The sequence below is a fragment of the Neoarius graeffei genome, chromosome 20 (genome assembly GCF_027579695.1).
Source record: "Neoarius graeffei isolate fNeoGra1 chromosome 20, fNeoGra1.pri, whole genome shotgun sequence".
In the NCBI taxonomy this organism is placed as follows: domain Eukaryota; kingdom Metazoa; phylum Chordata; class Actinopteri; order Siluriformes; family Ariidae; genus Neoarius; species Neoarius graeffei.
The window spans coordinates 62,180,917-62,201,543 of record NC_083588.1 but is presented as its reverse complement, the minus strand read 5'-3'; the positions used below and the strand labels follow the sequence as shown (position 1 = coordinate 62,201,543).

The 20,627-nt window shown below is 41.8% G+C and overlaps 1 protein-coding gene across 2 annotated transcripts in view; it reads right to left on the bottom strand.

The window, feature by feature from the left end:
- The window catches only part of abcc1 (ATP-binding cassette, sub-family C (CFTR/MRP), member 1), an 81,361-nt gene that overhangs the window by 28,616 nt on the left and 32,118 nt on the right, over positions 1–20,627 (bottom strand). For both annotated transcript variants that reach the window (XM_060902154.1, XM_060902155.1), the window contains exons 9-16: positions 19,231–19,408; positions 18,315–18,476; positions 18,107–18,199; positions 12,120–12,323; positions 11,851–11,997; positions 11,368–11,455; positions 3,244–3,313; positions 743–869 (exon numbers count right to left, since the gene is read on the bottom strand). In XM_060902154.1, the coding sequence (XP_060758137.1) occupies positions 743–869; positions 3,244–3,313; positions 11,368–11,455; positions 11,851–11,997; positions 12,120–12,323; positions 18,107–18,199; positions 18,315–18,476; positions 19,231–19,408 (1,069 nt within the window). The remainder of the gene's footprint in view (positions 1–742; positions 870–3,243; positions 3,314–11,367; positions 11,456–11,850; positions 11,998–12,119; positions 12,324–18,106; positions 18,200–18,314; positions 18,477–19,230; positions 19,409–20,627) is intronic.

The window sequence follows — 20,627 nt, the reverse complement described above, 5'->3', positions numbered from 1 at the left end:
AGTTGTTTATAGGACCATTTCTCAGTGTCTTTTTTTTTTTTAATCAATAGTTTTTCAGTAATAACTTAATATTTAACATATCACTCAATTTTAATCACAAAAAGAGAAAATCGCAACAATTTCTCACAACTTTCACTTCCTCCCGCAATGTAATCGCAACAAAAATCTAAACACCGCAACTTTCATCGCAATTTTTTTGGAAACCCCCGCAACAGCAGACATTTTAGCCCGCAACAATCACAAAAAAGGCCCGCGGAATCCTGGGGGACTGGAAAAAGAAGGAAGTATGACCACGATTATTTAAAGTTTGGATTTTCATGGACTGGATCTGAAGATGCTACAGTGTGTTGTCTGCCAAGAGGTGCTAGCTAACGATGCTATGAGATGTTTAAAATGTGTAAAACAAGATGTTTTAAAAAGCACAGATGTTTAAAATGTGAAAAAGAAAAAAATAATGTGTAAACCAACCATTTTTTTTTTTAATACGAATGGAACATTAAGTATAGCAACAACAAAAATTGTAAGGGGGGGCGCTGTTGTTTATTTGCTCTCCGAGGGGGGGCGGACTCTCCCACACTTTGAAAACCCCTGTTCTACATGAAGTGCATCTGTGTACAGGTTACAGAGTACGACATTTCACTCTGTGTGAAAGCTGACAGGTGGTCAAAATCAGATAGAGCAAATGTAGCAGTGATCGTGTGTGTGTGTGTGTGTGTGTGTGTGTGTGTGTGTGTGTGTGTACCTTGACCGATACTAAGCCCTCCTGTTTGTGCATTTCTCCCAGGAGAGCCGAGAGCAGGGAGGATTTTCCTGAACCCACCTGACCTACTACAGCAACAAGCGCTCCTTCAGGAATACGCACATTAATCCTTCATACACACACACAGAGAGAGAGAGAGAGAGAGAGAGAGAGAGAGAGAGAGAGAGAGAGAGAGAGAGATAGATTAAAAACAGAGCACATACAAAGAAATGAAAAGAATACAGATAGAAGAGAGAAAAAGAGGCAAAAGAAAGGTGAAGTTGAGAGCGCGCGCACGAGAGAGAGCGCGATAAGGAGAGACAGAGCATGATAGAGCAAGAGAAAGAAAGAAAGACAAGACACGGAAAAGGAAATAGTCGCTAAAATGTTGAAGTCATCCGTCAGCAATGCAGCATGTTGTTTAATTTGTAATTATTTAAACCATTTTTATTCCAATATTATTTGTTTACCACACTGTAAATGTGATCACATTGCATTAATATATAATTTACAAACTAAAATTCAATTCATAAAAATAAATAAAAGCTCATTTACTGAATATTTGCATTTTGCACAGTGTTTTGTACTTGATTCATAAAAATAAGCAAACAAACAAGTGTTCAGAATCAGCAAAATCTCAAAAGTGGAATTTAGTCCCAGTGTCTTTTAAACGCTAAGGTTTAACTGTTTAGAGTTAAGGGTATGGTCACCTGTCAGCCAATCAGAAATGAGTATTTTTGAGGTAAATGTGTCCAATCTCTCCAGTTACATGACAATTCAGAATCAAACTAAAAATCACGAAACTGATGAATTTTAGTCATACAGTACAAGTAGTAATGAATACAAATACGGACGGAGCTTTCTCTCCGTACTCTGCGTTTATTTCATCCATATTTGTTCACGTCTCCTGAAAGCTAACGGAGAACACGAAGAAATTTTTAAAATGGAGGAGCACCTATGGAATTTTAAACATTATGAGATGTTACTTGGCTTTTGCATTCTTCTTAACAGGTGAATGATGAATGAACCCTTTATCACAACTAGTCACAAGTACCAGCGAAATTGACCATCAACTTGTCCTTACATACACACAATCAACCGAGGGGGAGTAACAGGACAGGAAGACAGGGATGAAAAGGGAAAAAATAAATAAATAAATGAGTAACATGAGAGGGGAGGAGAAAAAAAAAAGCAACCCCCACACTATGCTCCTGTGAGGAGTACAGTGTGGGAACATTAAAAAAAAAAAAAAAAAAAAAACCTCAGCACATAAGCACAAAAACACAAGTACACTTTACAACATGAAAACTCGGGACTTGAGGGGGGGTAGGGGAGGAGGTAGAGGTAACCCAGTGCAAGCAAGCAGCCGTCCGCTCCTGCAGCCATGATGGCGCTGGTCACACACCCGCTTGTCACACTGGGGGTGAAGAAGCAGCAACCGCAGGAAGAGGGGGGAGGAATACGAGAGAGTCTAACAGCAGTGACCTCCAGGGGGAATTGTTGCCCCAGCAATGGCCTTGGCCAAGGCCAGTACTGTCTGAGGGAGCCGAAAGCAGATAAGATTGGGCTTGTTTGGTTTTGGGTCGAGCAGACGCATTCCTTTACACAACTACTCTGTCCATACTGGTCTCTCGAATCCATTTTCCTCTGCAAAGCCGAAAGCTTCTCCATGATGTTATCCATATTGTGGTTCAAGTTCTGAATAGCCAGTCTGAGTGCCGACAGCTCTGCCCACCGCTTCAATCATGTCGGGCAGCTTTATGGGGCTTTGAACAGCTGTCACCGTTTTCTGATTTCCTCGATAAACCAGAGCAATGCCTAATCCAATCAGCAAAAGTCCTGTAATCATGGTTCCGAATAGGTAGACGTCTTCAATGTCCTCCACAGAAAGAACCGCCAGGCACATGTTATTACGTGTTACACGACCTCCTCCACTGGCACAGTGTTCGCCGTTGTCAAACTTTTGACTCCGAGCTGCCCTCTAGTGAATGTATTAACAGCCATGCCAGTGAAAAGGACGCATGGAAGTATTTGGGCAGTGACTGTGATATCGTAATTTATTTTCGTATGTAAAGGAGGATAAACGAACCTTAAAAAAGACGCAACAAGCGGAATCTGTTCGTTAAAAGCATTGTAGGCCTGGGACTGAATACCACTGGATTACATTTAAAATAAACAAAAAAAATTTTTTTAATTGAATTTCATCTCATTTACATCTTAAATTTACCCAACTACATTTATCTGGACGCTGATATTTTGCGGTTTTGAGCATGCAGGTGTACTTGCCGATCAAATCCTCAGACAGCTGACGGTCTTTACGCTAAATCAGTATCAAAAAATGTTTTCAAAACAGTGCATGTTTAATATGACAAAACAGTGCATGTTTACTGTATTAAAACATCACATTGCATTTCTATGCATCATGCATTTTCTACAAAGTGAAACGTTTGTTTGGGGTTTTTTTTTTTTTTTAATTAACACTGACATGTGGAACATGCATTTACCTCTTTAAAGCAGGAGAGTCGTCTTTAGACCAGCTGAAAGTTCCATCCACAATCCTGATACTTTCAGGTGCTGAATGAAAGGGAGGGGACAGAGAGAAAAAAAAACAAAAAACGTTTCAGTGCTGGGCATCAAACCCACCGCCAACGCAGTCACCCTGACATTCAGCGTCCACACATCCTGCCTTTTGAAATGCTCAGAAAATGAAACTCATTCATCAGATGAAGAAAAAAAAAAGGCTGTTTTTAGATTATTTTTTAGATATGAAGGACAGCTAATGAGCAGTCAAGGAGGAAAACTTTAAAAGACAAGTGCAGAGATGCCAACCTTTTGTGAAATCAATGTGTAGTGACACATGCATACGAGCGGTGCGCCCACAGGGCACGTAGCGAGTCCAATCCAGCTGGGGGGGCGCTGTAAGCCCCCTGAGAAAACTTTGGAAATTGGTGCTTTTTTTTAGGGACATCGAGTGAATACAGGTGACTAAAATGAACTGGGACATGTTGGTTTTGGGGGGAGAAAATTGTTGATTTGGGGTTTTTTTGGTTTTTTTTCAATTATCTGAAAAATAAAACCAAACCACAATCACTCATGATTTTCTCGAGTGATACTCCTAACTCACCACATTCACACAAAGTAAAAAGACTTCTCTGGTAATTTGTATACAATCAACTTTCAAACAGCGAATATTATTTTCTTAACTTTACTACACAAATGCAGATTACATACCATCAATATTTATAGATAACATACTGGAACACGCAATTAGAAAATACTCAAATAGTTTACGAAACAAATGCAGATTACATGCCATCAATGTTTATAGAGAATATGCTGGAACACTCAATTAGCAATACTCAAATAGTTGTACTGGAACATGTCCATTTTTTTTTTAAAGATATTTTTGGGGGGCTTTTTCACCTTTATTGGATAGGACAGTGTAGAGACAGGAAATGAGCGGTAGAGAGAGACTGGGAGGGACCGGGAAATGACCCCAGGTCGGAACCAAACCCGGGTCCCTGGATCCATGGCACGGCGCCCCATCCACCCGAGCCACAACGCCCCCGGAACATGTCTATTTCCTTTTTATTCCCAAGATTAAATGTCAAGTCACTCTGATTACTTTTAATTTTTATCAACTTCCTTTCACTTTTAATCTCATCAATATCAAGTCAGATTACTTATTCGGTTCTGATTGATTTACTTCAGAAGACGACTGTTTCAGTTCCAACAGTTTTTCTTTAGTAGCATGCTTGTGAGGTTACAACACCCCGACAGCCCCTCAATACCTAGTGACATGGGCTGCTTGACATTCCATCGCAGCATCGATAATTAATTCGCGCATGCGCAGAACGCTTGTCAACAAAGATGGTGCCGCCCATCGAAGCAAACTTTGACCATAAATACAGTCAAAATATTGAATTATCAAACGATAATTGGCCACAAATGTACCAAACACCGGCAAAATATCGTGAACCCTTATAGATTCACGCGTTTCGAACCACATCCATGCTAAAATCGTATGAATCCTAGAGCTGTGGTCAAAAAAAAAAAAAAAAAAAAAAAAAAAAAAAAAACGATCCACGATTCGATATCGATTCACGCGAAAAACAACACGATATCGATCCAACAACATGTGAATCGATTTCTTCCAGGTGCCTGTAACACTATTTTCTCCAACGCGCAAGGAGCACTATAAAAGCGGGTGCCGGCAAAACGAAACTTATAAAGAAAACAAGAAGATGGACGAAGCTGCCCAGTTAAAAACACCGCCGGGGATGAAGTCGGATGTGTGGAAACACTTCGGCTTCAAACGATATGAGGACAGAGACGAACTGGACAAAACGAATGCAGTTTGCAAGTTGTGCCAAATAGAAGTAAAATATCTGGGCAATACCACCAATCTAAAGAAACCATTTATCCAGGCACCACCCCGAGACAGCTAGTGCTAAACCTGACGCGAAGCAGACGGCACTTGAAAATGCATTTGGTGTGAAATTTCCCCCACAGTCTAAGCGTGCTATGAGCCTTACAGAGGGAGTCAGGATCTTTATTTGTAAAGACCTCCGCCCCTACAGCATAGTCGAAAATGCTGGGTTTAGGCTACTAGTAAAGAGGTTAGAGTCACGCTACGTCTTGCCCAGCCGAAAACATCTAAGTGAGACAGCAATTTCTTGACTGATGAGCTATTTTTTTTTTGTGTTCAGAAACCCAGACCTGGGTATGTTATTTAACTAGAAGAGGGCCACCAAATGTCATAGTTTGTTACACTCTAAGACTTATCAAACATAATTTCTTGACTGATGAGCTATTTTTTTGTGGTCAGAAACCCAGACCTGGGTATGTTATTTAACTAAAAGAGGGCCACCAAATGTCATAATTTTGATTTAGACTTCAAATAAAACCTGGATATGTTTCATTCCAAAATAAATAAGCTTTCTTTCAAACTTGAACTCTTGTCTCTCTGTGTGTCCCTCTTACACATACACAGATACAAGCACAAACAGACATGGAGCTGTTTGTCAATAGGGTCAGTTTTTATTTAAAAGTTTTAAAGTGACAATACAGCAATATGTACATGAATCGATATCGAATCGGATCGTGACCTAATGAATCGAAATCGAATCGATCCAGGAAATCCAGATCGATTCCCAGCCCTAATGAATCCCATATAAACTGAATAGACGGTCGTAGCCTTGTAGTGCTACCGTCAAAAACGTAGTGACTACGCACGAATCGTAGTGATTGGCATCTCTGCAAGTGCACAGAATGATTCAGTCGAAGTGTATAGGAAGACGCAGGCTCAGGAGTCCGGGTCGATTTCGACTCAAGGCTGTGCATGACAGCTCTGATTTAAGTTAAACAAGAATTAACCTAGCATGATGATTCAGAATCAAGATGAAGAAGAGAGTGTTAGTGATGATTCCTGTCCAACCGTAATTCTGATTCGATTCGTTCATGATGACTCCGGATCAAACGTTTTCAATGAATCAGTTTCAAGCATTTGTGATCATTCAGACTCAGTATTCAGTTGTTCAGTACATTAAATCACAGTTCTGATTCAAGAGAGTGCAATGAATGAATCCCATTCTTTGTTTGCAATAGACATCACTGATTCGCCTCCTTCTGTATTCAGATTTCCAGCATGGTATTTGTTTACAGTTGCTGCTTTGCAGTAGTTTCTTGTGTTTCGCCTCCAAACATGCAGATTGTCGCTCTGTATTTGGATGTTCAAACTGATCAAATCGAGAAAAAAAAGACAAAAAGGTATTATAGTACACTAAAAGTCGTCGTCGTGCACAAGGGTGAAAGAACAACAAAAACCTCAAAAAGACGCCGTGAAAAATGACTCGTAAACCTTTTACTGTGCTCGAAAGGAATCAAGAGTCCACATGCTCGTGTTTACAGTGATCGTTTTGTTAAAAAGGTATGTACAACTTTATGGATCTAAAAATCAAAACTTCTAATGTTAAACAAGTTCTTACGTTTTGGGTGTTGTAAAAAATAAATAAATAAATAAATAAATAAAATGAAATGATGAAACTAGTTTGTCAGTCAGCCTCGATTGATTTTTTTCCACGTTGTTCAATGACGTCGATTCATAAGTCTGAGCGACGTCTGAACCGTCATGAAATAAAACGCAAGTTATTGTTGCAGAAATGCCGACAGCAGCTCCGACTCCAAATCACATCCCACACTTCGGCTTACGTTACTCACTCTCGCAAAAATAAAACGATTACTGTCCTTTAGACGTCTTATTCCAACGTCATGAACACAGCCACAAACGAAAAAGAGTTATAACTAATGGCCCTTTTCCACTACCCTTTTTCAGCTCACTTCAGCTCGCTTCAGCTCACTTCAGCCCGACACGGCTCGCGTTTCGACTACCAAAAACCAGCACGACTCAGCTCGTTTCAGCCCTGCTTAGCCCCTAAAACTCGCACCGTTTTGGAGTGGGGCTGAAGCGAGCCAAACCGTGCCGACTGAGGTTGGGGGCGTGAGCAGACACTCCCCTGTGCACTGATTGGTGAGGAGGCGTGTCCTCACATGCCCACACACGCCCCGCGAGCGCGCTGGGATCTGTAAACACCGCAAACCCGGAAGGAGAATAATTATGAATTACGAGAATTATGAAGCCTTATGCGCCTCGCCTCATCTATACGCTCTTGCCAGTATCTGTTGGCGTTGTCGGTGACAACAAGCCACAGCACCAAGACCAGCAACACTAACGACTCCATGTCCTCCATGTTTATTGTTTACTATCCGGGTCGTGAGACTACCGCTTAAAAGCTCACTGAATCAGTGACATACAGAGCATCGTGGACGAGTTCGCGGAGCGCAAGGCTCATCGTATGCCCTTCAAATAATGCGCGCAGTATAGGCTATTGATGTTTTATTATGAGCCATGTACAGTATGTCGCCTAATGTTTTTTTGTTTCTGAGTTACATGTTCGTTTGAAGGACTTAATGTACAAAATAACATAGTTGCACCCCGTAGTGTTGAAATTGGTAAACACAGTGCATTCAGTGAGGTTTGCACCGCCCTCCTTTTATTTCTGACTCTTCCTGTCACCACTCTGAGCGCTCATTCGTATGCCCTTCAAATAATGTGCGCAGTATAGGCTATTGATGTTTTATTATGAGCCATGTACAGTATCCTAATGTTTTTTGTTTCTGAGTTACATGTTTGTTTGAAGGACTTGATGTACTAAATAACATAGTTGCACCCGGTAGTGTTGAAATTGGTAAACACCGCAGTTGCGGACATTTTGTAGCCTAAAATGATGTTATGATGAGCTTTAATAAAGGGCCCGGTCATTTGCCCCGCCCCCGGCCCGGCTCTGACTTGTTCCGCCACTGTCACTGATGTCACTGTTTGCGCTGCTTAACGGCATCACATGACGTCCACCCACTTTCGCTAACTCCACCCAATGTGTCCACCCACTTCCAGCCAGCACGGTTCAGCGCGGTTGTAGTCGAAATGCAACTCCAACAGCCCCGCTCAGCTCGACTCAGCTCGACTCGGCACGGCACGGCTCAGCCGCGTTTGTAGTGGAAAAGCGGCATAAAAGTCGTCGTCGTGCACAAGGGTGAAAGAACAACAAAAAAGACGCCGTGAAAAATGACTCGTAAACCTTTTACTGTGCTCGAAAGGAATCAAGAGTCCACATGCTCGTGTTTACAGTGATCGTTTTGTTAAAAAGGTACGTACATCAACTTTATGGATCTAAAAATCAAAACTTCTAATGTTAAGTTCTTACGTTTTGGGTGTTGTAAAAAATAAATAAATAAATAAATAAATAAATAAAATGAAATGATGAAACTAGTTTGTCAGTCAGCCTCGATTGATTTTTTTCCACGTTGTTCAATGATGTCGATTCATAAGTCTGAGCGACGTCTGAACCGTCATGAAATAAAACGCAAGTTATTGTTGCAGAAATGCCGACAGCAGCTCCGACTCCAAATCACATCCCACACTTCGGCTTACGTTACTCACTCTCGCAAAAATAAAACGATTATTGTCCTTTAGACGTCTTATTCCAACGTCATGAACACAGCCACAAACGAAAAAGAGTTATAACTAAGACTTTTGAAAGCTTTCATTTGTTTCTTCGTGTAAAATGATGTTTGGACTCCCAGATAACTGGAAATGTCCAGAAATTTTATGGTTTGGAAAATTGTTGAAATCGCTTGAAAAGTCTCTCTTTTTTTTTTTTTAAGCTGTATGGGTCCGATCCGTCACATAAATATTTCTTGACATGTCGATTTTATTTTTGTTTCTCGTCTGTTATCACAGTCAGATGTAGAATAAGGGTGTTCACACGGCAACTTTTATTCCGGTGTAGCACCGGGGCTGCCCCGGTAGAGCGTTCACACGGTACAAAGTTATAGCGGTGTAGCCCCTGAAAGCTGCTTAAACCGGTGGAAATCTAACCCTGCTCGGGAGGTGGTTTAAGAAATTTACTCCGGAGTAAATGCTAGTTTGCGGGGCAGCACTGATATAAAATGGGACGTCTGAACGCTACAGGGGTAGACTCGCTACGCGTGAGGAGAGTTGATTACATACGGGCATTGCATAATTTGCATCCTGGTATTTTGCGCTTCCAAAATGGTGATCATCAACAACAACAGAACTGCGTGTCTTCCAGTGTTGCCAGATTGGGCGGTTTTAAGTGCATTTTGGCGGATCTGAACATATTTTGGGCTGGAAAACGTCAGCAGTATCTGGCAACACTGGTGTCTTCATCCATGTTGCTTTCCCGGTGCTTGGTGATGCCATGACAACCGGGAAAAGGAAGTACATTTTCACGCATGCGCATATTTCATTTCCGCATTATTACTATCGTATAGCACGGTCGCAAAAACTGCCGTGTGAACGCAAGTGGGGCTGCACCGGTACTAACGCGCTTCTCTCTAGTAAGCAGGTTTGTGACGTGTGAACGCTCCACAAAATTTACACCGGTGTAAGATATATCGCAACAAAATACATCGGTGCAGCATCGATGCAAATATGTGACACCTCACCGAATCCAGGGATGCATGTTGGCCGAAACGAATCCGAGATAATCGCAAAAGAAGCATTTTTTTCGAAATTTGTGATTTTTGTTTTTTTCCATCATGTGCAAGTTGAGATCTTGAAGAATGCAATCAGTATTTCAGATAATAGATTGTTTTGTTGGAAAAGCATACATTTTTTGTTGCAAATTGTCTCGTTTTTGTCAGGACTGTAGCCTGCTGGGGGGTGTGGGTAAATTACCATATGGGCCGTTCACATGATGATTTAAGTCTTTTGGGTTTTTTTTTTTTTCGCGAAGCAGCTGTATGATACGAGCTGAGCTCGTGGCTACTTAAGCTGCATACAGGCGTGTAATTTCACTATGGAATGAGCAAGCTAAACAGAGCGCAGAGGAGCTGAAACACCGCGAAGCAAACAGACACACGGTATTTACATCGGAGATAACCATTTCTAGCAAAAAAAAACGCAACCAAAAGGAAGTGTTCTAGGACTACATTCCATCGGAGGCATTGGCGTGTGCAAGGCGACGTTTCTCTTTCTGATGGGGTAGGTTTATTAATCTAAGGCTGTGTGGTTATTTTTGCATGTAACGGAGTGTGTTGTGGTTTGGTTATATGAAACTAGCGTTGAGTTAGTTGTGTCATCATTGTGCTCTCTTTCTAACGGTGTGAGTAATTTTTCAACCACAAAACGTTAAAGTATACTTTAGGACTTATTTTTGTACTTCATAATTGTGTTGGGCATACTTTGCATGGAAGGAAAATTGACGAGGTGATCTTTGTTTACATGAAAGTAGCATCGTGCTAGCTAGTAGGGGGTAGGGCTTTCCTTAATGTCATGCAGATGAGCACCATTATGTGCCCGCCCTGCACCCAGAGTAGCGGAGATGGAAAACTTTGAGGGCGATTTTCTCCCTTTTCTGTTTTAAGAGGTATGCACTTTCAAAAGGCCACACATTCTTCAAATATTGTCAGATCTCCACATGGAAGGCATCATTGGAAAGCTTAGAAACTGTACTTTCTGAATCCGTCAGTAACTCAAAATGCCCCCGGGCCGACATTTGTCCCTGGATAACGTTATCTGATACATATGTGCCGTGTGAACACCCCTAATGTTTTCCACAAGATGACGACGGATGTATGCGTACTTGGCTTGGATGCCAGGAGGCAAAAAGGTCACATGACTGCAAACAAAGAATTCAAGCTTTTTTTTGTTGTTGTGGATTCAGATTCAAGCCCGAGTTGATTCAAACATTTGCACCGTTTCTGACTAGAATTATATAGCTTTTTGATTCCGATTCAAGAGTCTGCGCTTACGAACATTTTCAGACCGAAGCATTTGATTCACTTGAGAAGAATCATTGAAACACCAAGGCTTTAAAGTGATTCAGTCAGAATGATTCAGATTCAAACACTTGCAATGATCGGCATTCAAGTGCAGGTGATGACTCGGATTCAAGCACACGTGATAATACGATTACAAGGTCTCGTCTCAGTTCACACTCAAGCGTGCGAGAAGATTCAGATCAACATGCGGAATGATTCACATAAAGATTCAGATTGAAGTGAAGTCTGAAGAGGAGTTAAGATGATTATTAGTGGCAGCTTACAGCCAGTAACTGCTCTGCGATCCACGCTGTCCTCTTCCAGCTCCTCATGGGAAAGAAACACACGCAGACGCTTCAGCGAGACACTCGCCTGCAGGGAGGGACAGACAGGGAGACAGACAGAGAGAGAGAGAGAGAGAGAGAGCGCGCACAAGACGCCATGTTAATCCATAAAGCATTGAAATTTCAAACTGTCATGAAAACAGACATGAACATCTCACATCTAATAAAGAAAAGGAACTAAAAGGAGAAATGAGCATCTAAAAATAAGCTAAATGTTGCTCCAGCAACAGAGCGTAAAGCCAAAGTATTGGCACCCACCACACTGAGCTCATTACAATTACCGACAACATTAATTTCAACCATTTTTGTTCATCTCTAAAGATAATTATTTCAAATGAAATATCACATCTAAAACCATAAGAAAAATTCCTCATTATATGCAAACGTAATGAAAATAAGGTTTCAACGTTGCGTCTTGCAGACCTGCACTATGCTGCTGATCACCATGGGGAGCATGTTCAGAGGAAAACGCAGGATGTTGAACAGAGCAAGGGACACGAAGGCCTTCTGCGCATCCAGAACGTTGTTCTCGTCCACGAGCACGTACACGGCGAACGTCGACAGCGCCACCTAGCAGACGAAACACAAGAGTACAGGACCTGATTTAAATGTAAATTATTCAAATGAGTACACAACGATCAGATTAAACCAAGTGCTCCATGATGAAGTGCTACGAGATCGCCGCCCCTCACCAGGAAGGGAGCGCAGACCCAGGTGAAGGTGGACACGGCGGCGAGGTAAGCAGCCTTCTTCAGCACACGCAGTTCGCTCTCTCGGATCTGAGACACTTTGTCTCTGAAGGCGAGTTCCCACGCGTACAGCTTCAGCACCTTGATGCCGTTCAGCACCTCGTTCATCAGCTTTATCCTGTTGTCTTTGCTCTTCATCTGTGCAACCTGCAGGGAAAAAATTAAAAGATTCGTTACGTGTCCACATAAATCTAAAGGATGAGGGACAGTTCTAAAAGACTCCATGGAGAACACTGTAATAAACAATGGAGAGGATCTAATGATGCATCAATTATCCACACTGGAGCTTTGCATTTTTTAAGTTTTCTTTTCTCTTGTGTTTTTCTTTTTTTTTGTGTAGTTTGATGTTTGCTTTTGTTTGAGCGTTTTTGTCTGCCGGTTGTGGTGTAGCTCCAGACGCAGTTTTGGGCATCGGTTCACTCCAGGCCTTGGTTTGCTGTGGGTGATGCCGGTGCTCCTCACTATGGACTGCAGTGAGCTCGTTGCTCATTTTGACATCGTGGTTGTCCAGCGCTCTGTGCAACGGTGCTTTAGCGCTTGGCGTGATGTTCTGAGCGATGTTGCTCGGTGGCGGTGCGGCAGCTGGGGACATACCAGCGCTCTGCGTGGCGGTGCGTCTGTGCTCACTTTGTGGATCCATGGTGTGGTGTTCCGAGTGATGTTCAGTCCCCCCAGGATTTCGTGGGCCTTTTTTGTGATTGTGGTGGGCTAAAATGTCTGATGTTGCGGGTTTTTTTTTTTTTTCCAAAAAATTGCGATGAAAGTTGCGGTGTTTAGGTTTTTTGTTGTGATTACACTGCGGGAGGAAGTGAAAGTTCCGAGAAATTGTTGCGATTTTCTCTTTTTGTGATTAAAATTGAGTGATAAGTTATTACTGAAAAACTATTGATTAAAAAAACAGACACTGAGAAATGGTCCTATAAACAACTTTACCAATATAAAAGATTACCAGGACTACAAAAATGCAGAAAAATAGGCTTTACTGATCCAAATGCACCTGTTGGTTCAAAAGTTAAAGTGCAGAGAACCTCACAGCACAACATGAAGTTACCTTAAAATATAATATAAATGCCTCAGCTTTCATGTAAGAAAAAAAAACACTATTAATACTAGTACTGTGTGCAGGCAGTCTCTCCTGAAGACTAAATTAAACAATAATTATAAACTAATAAAATAAATGGCTCAGGCTTCATAGAAGAAAAAAAAAAACAATTTGAACAGAATCTCAGTATGATGCTGAAGCTGCCTAAACAATGGAAAATAAAATACCATTTTGGCAAAAATGTTGGCATCCATTAATTTCTTGTATTAAGTAAAAAAAAATAAAAAGTGCACACAGTCCTTCACTGTAAACATAACACACTTTCAGTAACAGAATTTAAGCCTACATAAACACTGACTCGCACACAGTGTTGCCAGATACTGCTGACGTTTTCCAGCCCAAAATGTGTCAAAACCCACCAAAATGCACTTAAAACTACCCAATTGGACAGGAAACCACCCAATCTGGCAACACTGCTCGCACATGCTGCTGCTCTTGAACGTATACACGGAAGTAAGGCGGAAGGTAGTTTGCCGACGTCACCTCAAGACGACGCCAACGATTGGTCAAATTTGCGGGAAAGTTGCGGTGATTGGATATAATTGCAACACCGCCCTGAATTCACGGGGATTGGTTGAATTTGCGTTGAAGTTGCAAATTGCAACATCGCGAAATCCTGGAGGGTCTGGATGTTGCTCGGTGGCGTCGCGGCGGCTGCGCCGGTGGTGTGGGACTTGTTTTCGTGCGCCTTTTGGTGGGACTGTGGCTGCTACACCATTGAAATGACATCCTGACCTTTATTTGGTGGACCTTTTTTTTTCCTTCCCTACAATTGTAAAGCGACCTTGGGTTTTGAGAAAGGCGCTATATAAATTGAAAATAATAATTATTATTATTTTTATTACCCAATACAGGTAGTTGTCGACTTACGACTGCGTTTGGTTACGACTGACCAGTCGTAAACCGATCTGGTCGTAAGTCGGCCTATGTTAAATGAACACAAGTATATTGCGATGTGCAATGATATTGTAATCATCTGAAAGTCTTATTTTATCAACATTTTCTTATTTCATTACCTTGGCTCATTATTTGGTTTAAGTCAAACACTGCATACTACACTGCGTACAGTACAATTCGTTTAACATGTGCAAAACAAAAAATACGAAATACAGGTGTGAAAAATAGAAAACATTTTAGTTTGAAACATAGCAAAACACAAATGTAAAACATAAAATACAAAATTTAGTGACCGCTGGCATCACTGGTGCTTGGCTGTGGGTCGTCTACGTCATCAGCTGTTGCAGCGCTCATGCTGGTGGGTGGTGGTGGTGGTGGGGGGGGGGGGGGGGGGGGGTTTGCTCGTTTCATAAACCAGGAGCTGGGGCGGAAACTGTATGACTGAGTGCGCGCATGTGCCTGGAGCTGGGGCGGAAACTGTATGATGGAGTGCGCGAGGGAGTGCACATATGCCTGGAGCTGGGGCGGAAACTGTTGTACGCGGCGAGAGGCGCTGCCGGGAGCTGGGGCGGAAACCATCATGCGCTCAGCTAGCTCAGCTGGGAAACACTTGCCAGTCATAACCAGACGGTTGTAAAGTCGATCGGTTGTAAGTCACATAGGTCGTAAGTCGATGACTACCCGTATATCCATCCATCCTTGTCTTGAATCCATCCAATTATTCAGTTCATCCATCTGTCCCCCATGAATCTACCAATTTATCCATGTATCCACCTAGTCATCTGTCTACATATCCATCTTTACATCCTTGTGTCCATCCATTCATCTACATATCCATCCGTGCATCCATCCATTCAAGTATTCATCCACCCACCCATTTATGTATCCATTCAGCCACATATCCATCCTCGTCTGTCTGTCCATCCATCCATTCACTCTTTCCTGCCTGTATACAGCTACTCATCTATCCATCCACCAATATATTAAATTTATTCATCCGTCTGTGTATTCATCCACCAATCCATCCATCCACTTGTCCATCCAGTAACCCCTCAATTTAGTCATCCGTCCATGTTTGTATCCATTCGCTCATCTACATGTCCATCCACCAACTGTCTGTCTATACATGCATCAGAACATGCACTCGCCAGCCATTTTATCAGGAACACCCATCCACCCACCTGCTGTTCTGTTTGATGCAGTTCTCTAATCAGCCTCGATGCATCAAATCACGAGCTTCAGTTAATGTCCACAATGTTCAAACATCAGAATGGGAAAAACTGTGATCTCAAAATGTGACTTTCTTTCACTGTGGTATGGGTGTTGGTTTGAGCCAGATGGACTGGTTTGAGTATTTCAGAAACTGCTGATCTCCTGGGGTTTTCACACACAGTCTCTACACAGAATGGTGCGGAAAACAAAGACACCGAGTGACGGAGGGAGAGTTCTGTGGGTGGAAACAAATGCCTTGTTAAGAGGTCAGAGGAAAATGGCCAGATTGGCTTGAGGTTTTTGTTAGGAAGGATATCAAACTCAAAGTCCCTCTCATGCCAGAACCTGGTCTTCTCAAGCAGTCTCCTGTCCCAGTACTAGCCAGCTATTTGAGGCACACGGGTGCGGCACTGATCTCCGTTTCGATAGCCCTCAGCCTCTTGCATATACAGCTAGGGTTACAGTGGGGGTCTGGTCCTCTGGTAACCGCGAGAGTTTGACTTGTATCTGTATTGCAGCGTGCCTTGCCAGAGGGTAGTAGGTACCATTTTTATGATGGTCTTTGGTATGACCCGACCGCAAGTAGAACTCGCGATCTCCTGGTCGAGAGGCGGACACACTGACCACTAGGCCAACTCACGGTCGGGACGGACATAATAACGCATACAAATCACTCTTTACAACTGTGGTGAGCAGAAAAGCATCTCAGCATGCAACAGCTGAAAGAAAACCACATTGGGTTCCACTCCTGCAGCCAAGAACAGGGATCTTAAAAAACAAGAATGAGGCCCACTTTACACGGGGACGGTCTGAAACAAAAACACAGAAGTCCGTTTTCGTTCTCACTTTTTTCCGCGTCTACACGACCGTTTTCAAGGAGGAAATCTGCGTCTATACGGTGACGCATAAATGTGTGGAATTCAATTGGATGTGCATGCTGTGAAAGACCTCTGCTATGTCTGCACGCATGCGCAACGTCTTCCGTCTTGTCTGATCTGCACATCTGCGCCGCGAAAACTTTGACTACTCTGGCTATGGTAAGAAAAAAAGTAAAAAAGTACGAGCATACTATACCCGCCTCTGTTCATTAACGGTATATGTGCAGATTCGGTATAGATGTTCGAAGGACTCCTGGACGTTTATTAAAGCTACCAGAGCAGCTTGAAGGTCCGTTGGATCGATGTAATCAGACATGCTCTTACTTTTTTACTTACTTTCTTACTTCCCGGGCTGGCATGTACAGTATATGACATATGTATGACGTAAACGCGTACCCGACGTGAGCAGATCCGAGCAGAGTTTCACGTATTGGGTAGTTTAGACGGATATGCAACGGGGGCTGTTTTTAACTTATCCACTCTGGAAGGCGTTTTCAATTTTTTCCGTTTTTCAGCCTCGGAAACGCCGTCCCCGTGTAGACGAAAGGCACTTCCGATAAAATATTTAGTCGTTTTTACCCGACAGCGTCCTCGTGTAAACGGGCCCTGAGTTTCTATTAAAGTGGCCGGTGAGTGCATGTAATCATGTATCCATCCACTAGGGCTGTAACGATACATCTAACTCACAAATCGCGATTTTTGACCCACAATTCGATACACCCACGATTTTTTTTTAAATGTTTTTTTAAAGTAGTAAATTTGACTTAACATTTACTCACTTACATTAACTATTTAATAACAAATAATTCAGACCACTGCAGAGAATGAGTAATATGTATGCAAAAATGAACAAATGTATATCCAAAGATTGTTTTATTTCTCAAAATAATACTGTTGAGCCGGAAGCTCTGGTTTTTTCGGTTCTGAAAAAGTCATTTTTCCAAATCGTGTAAATCCGTTAAGATTTTTTTTTTGAGGGGTGGCTCTCTCACTGTCTCACTCTCATAGGCCCAATGATTTTCTGTGATCGCGGAAAACAGATGGAAATTACAGAATTTTTATGGTGAAACATTGCTCGCGTGTCAAAATGTAACTGCCGCAGAAGGCTTCCGCCCAAGCAGACATGCCTTCAGTGTTGCCAGATATTGCTAACGTTTTCCACCCCATAATATGTTCAAAACCAGCCAAAAAGCACCTAAACCCGCCCAATCTGGCAACACTGCATGCCTTTCCGGTCAAGTGATTGTGATTGGCTTGTGGCACACCTAGCCAGCCAATGAGCTGCTTGTTTACAGATTCGCTCCCCGCGTCGCAACCAGAATGGCGACCGCTTAAAAGAAATGAATGCTCTGCCAGTGGCGAGTGTGGACGTTGCGTGACTCGCAGAAGATTGTCGCAGGTCGGCAAAAAAACGACTTACTAATAGATATAAAAAATAAAAGTAATTTAAGCAAGTTTAAAATGTAATTTAAATAAAAAGTAAAGTATTCATAAATTGAAGTTTGGAAGCGCCTCTGTTTTTGGGCTGAGGAGAAGTTTGAAAGGGTGTACCGCGATTCTGCCTTCTTGTATCGCGACACGGATCGTGGCTCTGCGTATCGCGATTTCGATACGCATATTGTTACAGCCCTACCATCCACACATGCATCTGTCTGTGCAGCATCCAATCCACTCATCCATCCAACAGACCTACATATTTATATATCCCTCCCATGTATGGAGGAGTCACCAACTCATCCATCCACGCATATTTCCAGTCATCCACCAATCTACCAACGAGTCTATCCTTTCTTCTACATCAAGCTGGAATAAACCATGTTCGATCACAGAGAGGGTTTTACCTGGTAGGTTTTGGTTTTCATGGCTATGACTGCGTTTAATGGAACCATCAGCACCATCACAGCAATGCCGGCCAGCACAGACGGACCCAGGTTCTGCAACGGAAAAACAAACATCACACTCGTTCATTAATCCAGCTAATAACAAACAGCTATGATACGACTAGCATCCACTCCTGCTCTCTGAAGTGAGAATCAAACCTCTCCCCACCTGCCAGAGGAAGTAAAGCGCCAGGATGACCTGAAGAGGTGCAGACCAGATCATATTAATGTACGTGATTAAGTCCATGAAGCGCTGTGCGTCTACAGACATGAGGTTTACGATTTCTCCCACGGTAGATGTGCGGCGAGCAGCGTTCGTAATCACCAGCGCCTTTTAAATAAATAAATAAAATTTTAAAACGATTAAATATTCCAAGCCACACAGCAAATCAGAAAGGCTAGATTGTGAAATATTAGAATATATAAAAACTTTTTTAATGCATATACAAAAACACCATAGGATTATCATCCTTCATGATGTACATTTTATTTTATAATTTCTATTTATACTAAAACTTGGATTTTTTTTTTCCTTTTTTGCATACAGTTCAATCTGATGAATGGAATAAAAAACAAAATTAGGACATGAAATTTAATTTAAAACAATTACAAAATTAATAACTTGTGATGAGTAATTAACTTTTAATATTTTATGTTTTTTATATTATTTTTAGGATATTGTTTAATTTACATTTGTATTTTTATATTTTAGGTACAATATTTTGAGCACACTTGATCATATATGCATGAAAAGATGCGCTAAATAAGTAATTAAACTATTACGTTTATTACAATTTTAATTAAATAATCAATCTGGTACAGATAAGACAGAAATAGAGTAAATTAATGACTTTAAATAACAGTATTCTGTAATGAGGAAATCTGAAAAACTATACTGTAGTTCTATTTTGAAAAAAACAAAGATCTTAAACAATTTTTTTTTTTTAAATGTGGAAAAAAAAAAAAGTCATCATTTCTACAGTTAACAAACCCTCACTCAAAAATTTATAAAAATAATCATACCATTAATTCATCACTTACACCCCCAGGTCATATGATAGATAGAAAGCGGGATTTGAGCTCACCTTCCTGTACACGGCGCCTACGATGGCTGTACGCAGCCTCATTCCTGTCACAAAACACACGTGGAAGTATCTCTGCAGGACCAGCGTCTGTACGCAGGTACACACGAAGAGCAGAGCCGTGTAGAAGTATCCGTGCCAGGAGGGGGCGCTGGAGTCGTTCACAAACTGGATCAACAGCCTGAGGAGAGGGCAGGAGGAACTCTGGTCTTAAAACAGCCTCGAAACGCGATTTCATAAAGAGTTTCAGAGTTGATTTTTGGGTTGACTGAGGTGATGAGACACAAGAGCAAATCGAAAGGGTGTCAACGGCTTGGTGAGGTCATAGCGTCACTTCATGATTTAGATTATTTGAATCACCAGAATGATGTGGATTATTTTCACGCAACTACACCATCACGTGCCATTACTTTCTGGAAATTAATGATAAATCCAAGTGTACATTTTCTTTTTCCTCATCCAGAAGCGATAGAGGATGCAAACTTTTGCACAGGTGACCTATTTTTTTTTATATATTATATATGCATGCCTATACTGGAACGTACAGTGGGGCAAAAAAGTATTTAGTCAGTCACCAATTGTGCAAGTTCTCCCACTTAAAAAGATGAGAGAGGCCTGTAATTTTCATCATAGGTACACTTTAACTATGAGAGACAGAATGAGAAAAAAAAAATCCAGAAAATCACATTGTCTGATTTTTAAAGAATTTATTTGCAAATTATGGTGGAAAATAAGTATTTGGTCAATAACAAAAGTTCATCTCAATACTTTGTTATATACCCTTTGTTGGCAATGACAGAGGTCAAACGTTTTCTGTAAGTCTTCACAAGGTTTTCACACACTGTTGCTGGTATTTTGGCCCGTTCCTCCATGCAGACCTCCTCTAGAGCAGTGATGTTTTGGGGCTGTCGCTGGGCAACACGGACTTTCAACTCCCTCCAAAGATTTTCTATGGGGTTGAGATCTGGAGACTGGCTAGGCCACTCCAGGACCTTGAAATGCTTCTTACGAAGCCACTCCTTCGTTGCCCGGGCGGTGTGTTTGGGATCATTGTCATGCTGAAAGACCCAGCCACGTTTCATCTTCAATGCCCTTGCTGATGGAAGGAGGTTTTCACTCAAAATCTCACGATACATGGCCCCATTCATTCTTTCCTTTACACGGATCAGTTGTCCTGGTCCCTTTGCAGAAAAACAGCCCCAAAGCATGATGTTTCCACCCCCATGCTTCACAGTAGGTATGGTGTTCTTTGGATGCAACTCAGCATTCTTTCTCCTCCAAACACGACAAGTTGAGTTTTTACCAAAAAGCTCCATTTTGGTTTCATCTGACCATATGACATTCTCCCAATCCTCTTCTGGATCATCCAAATGCTCTCTAGCAAACTTCAGACGGGCCTG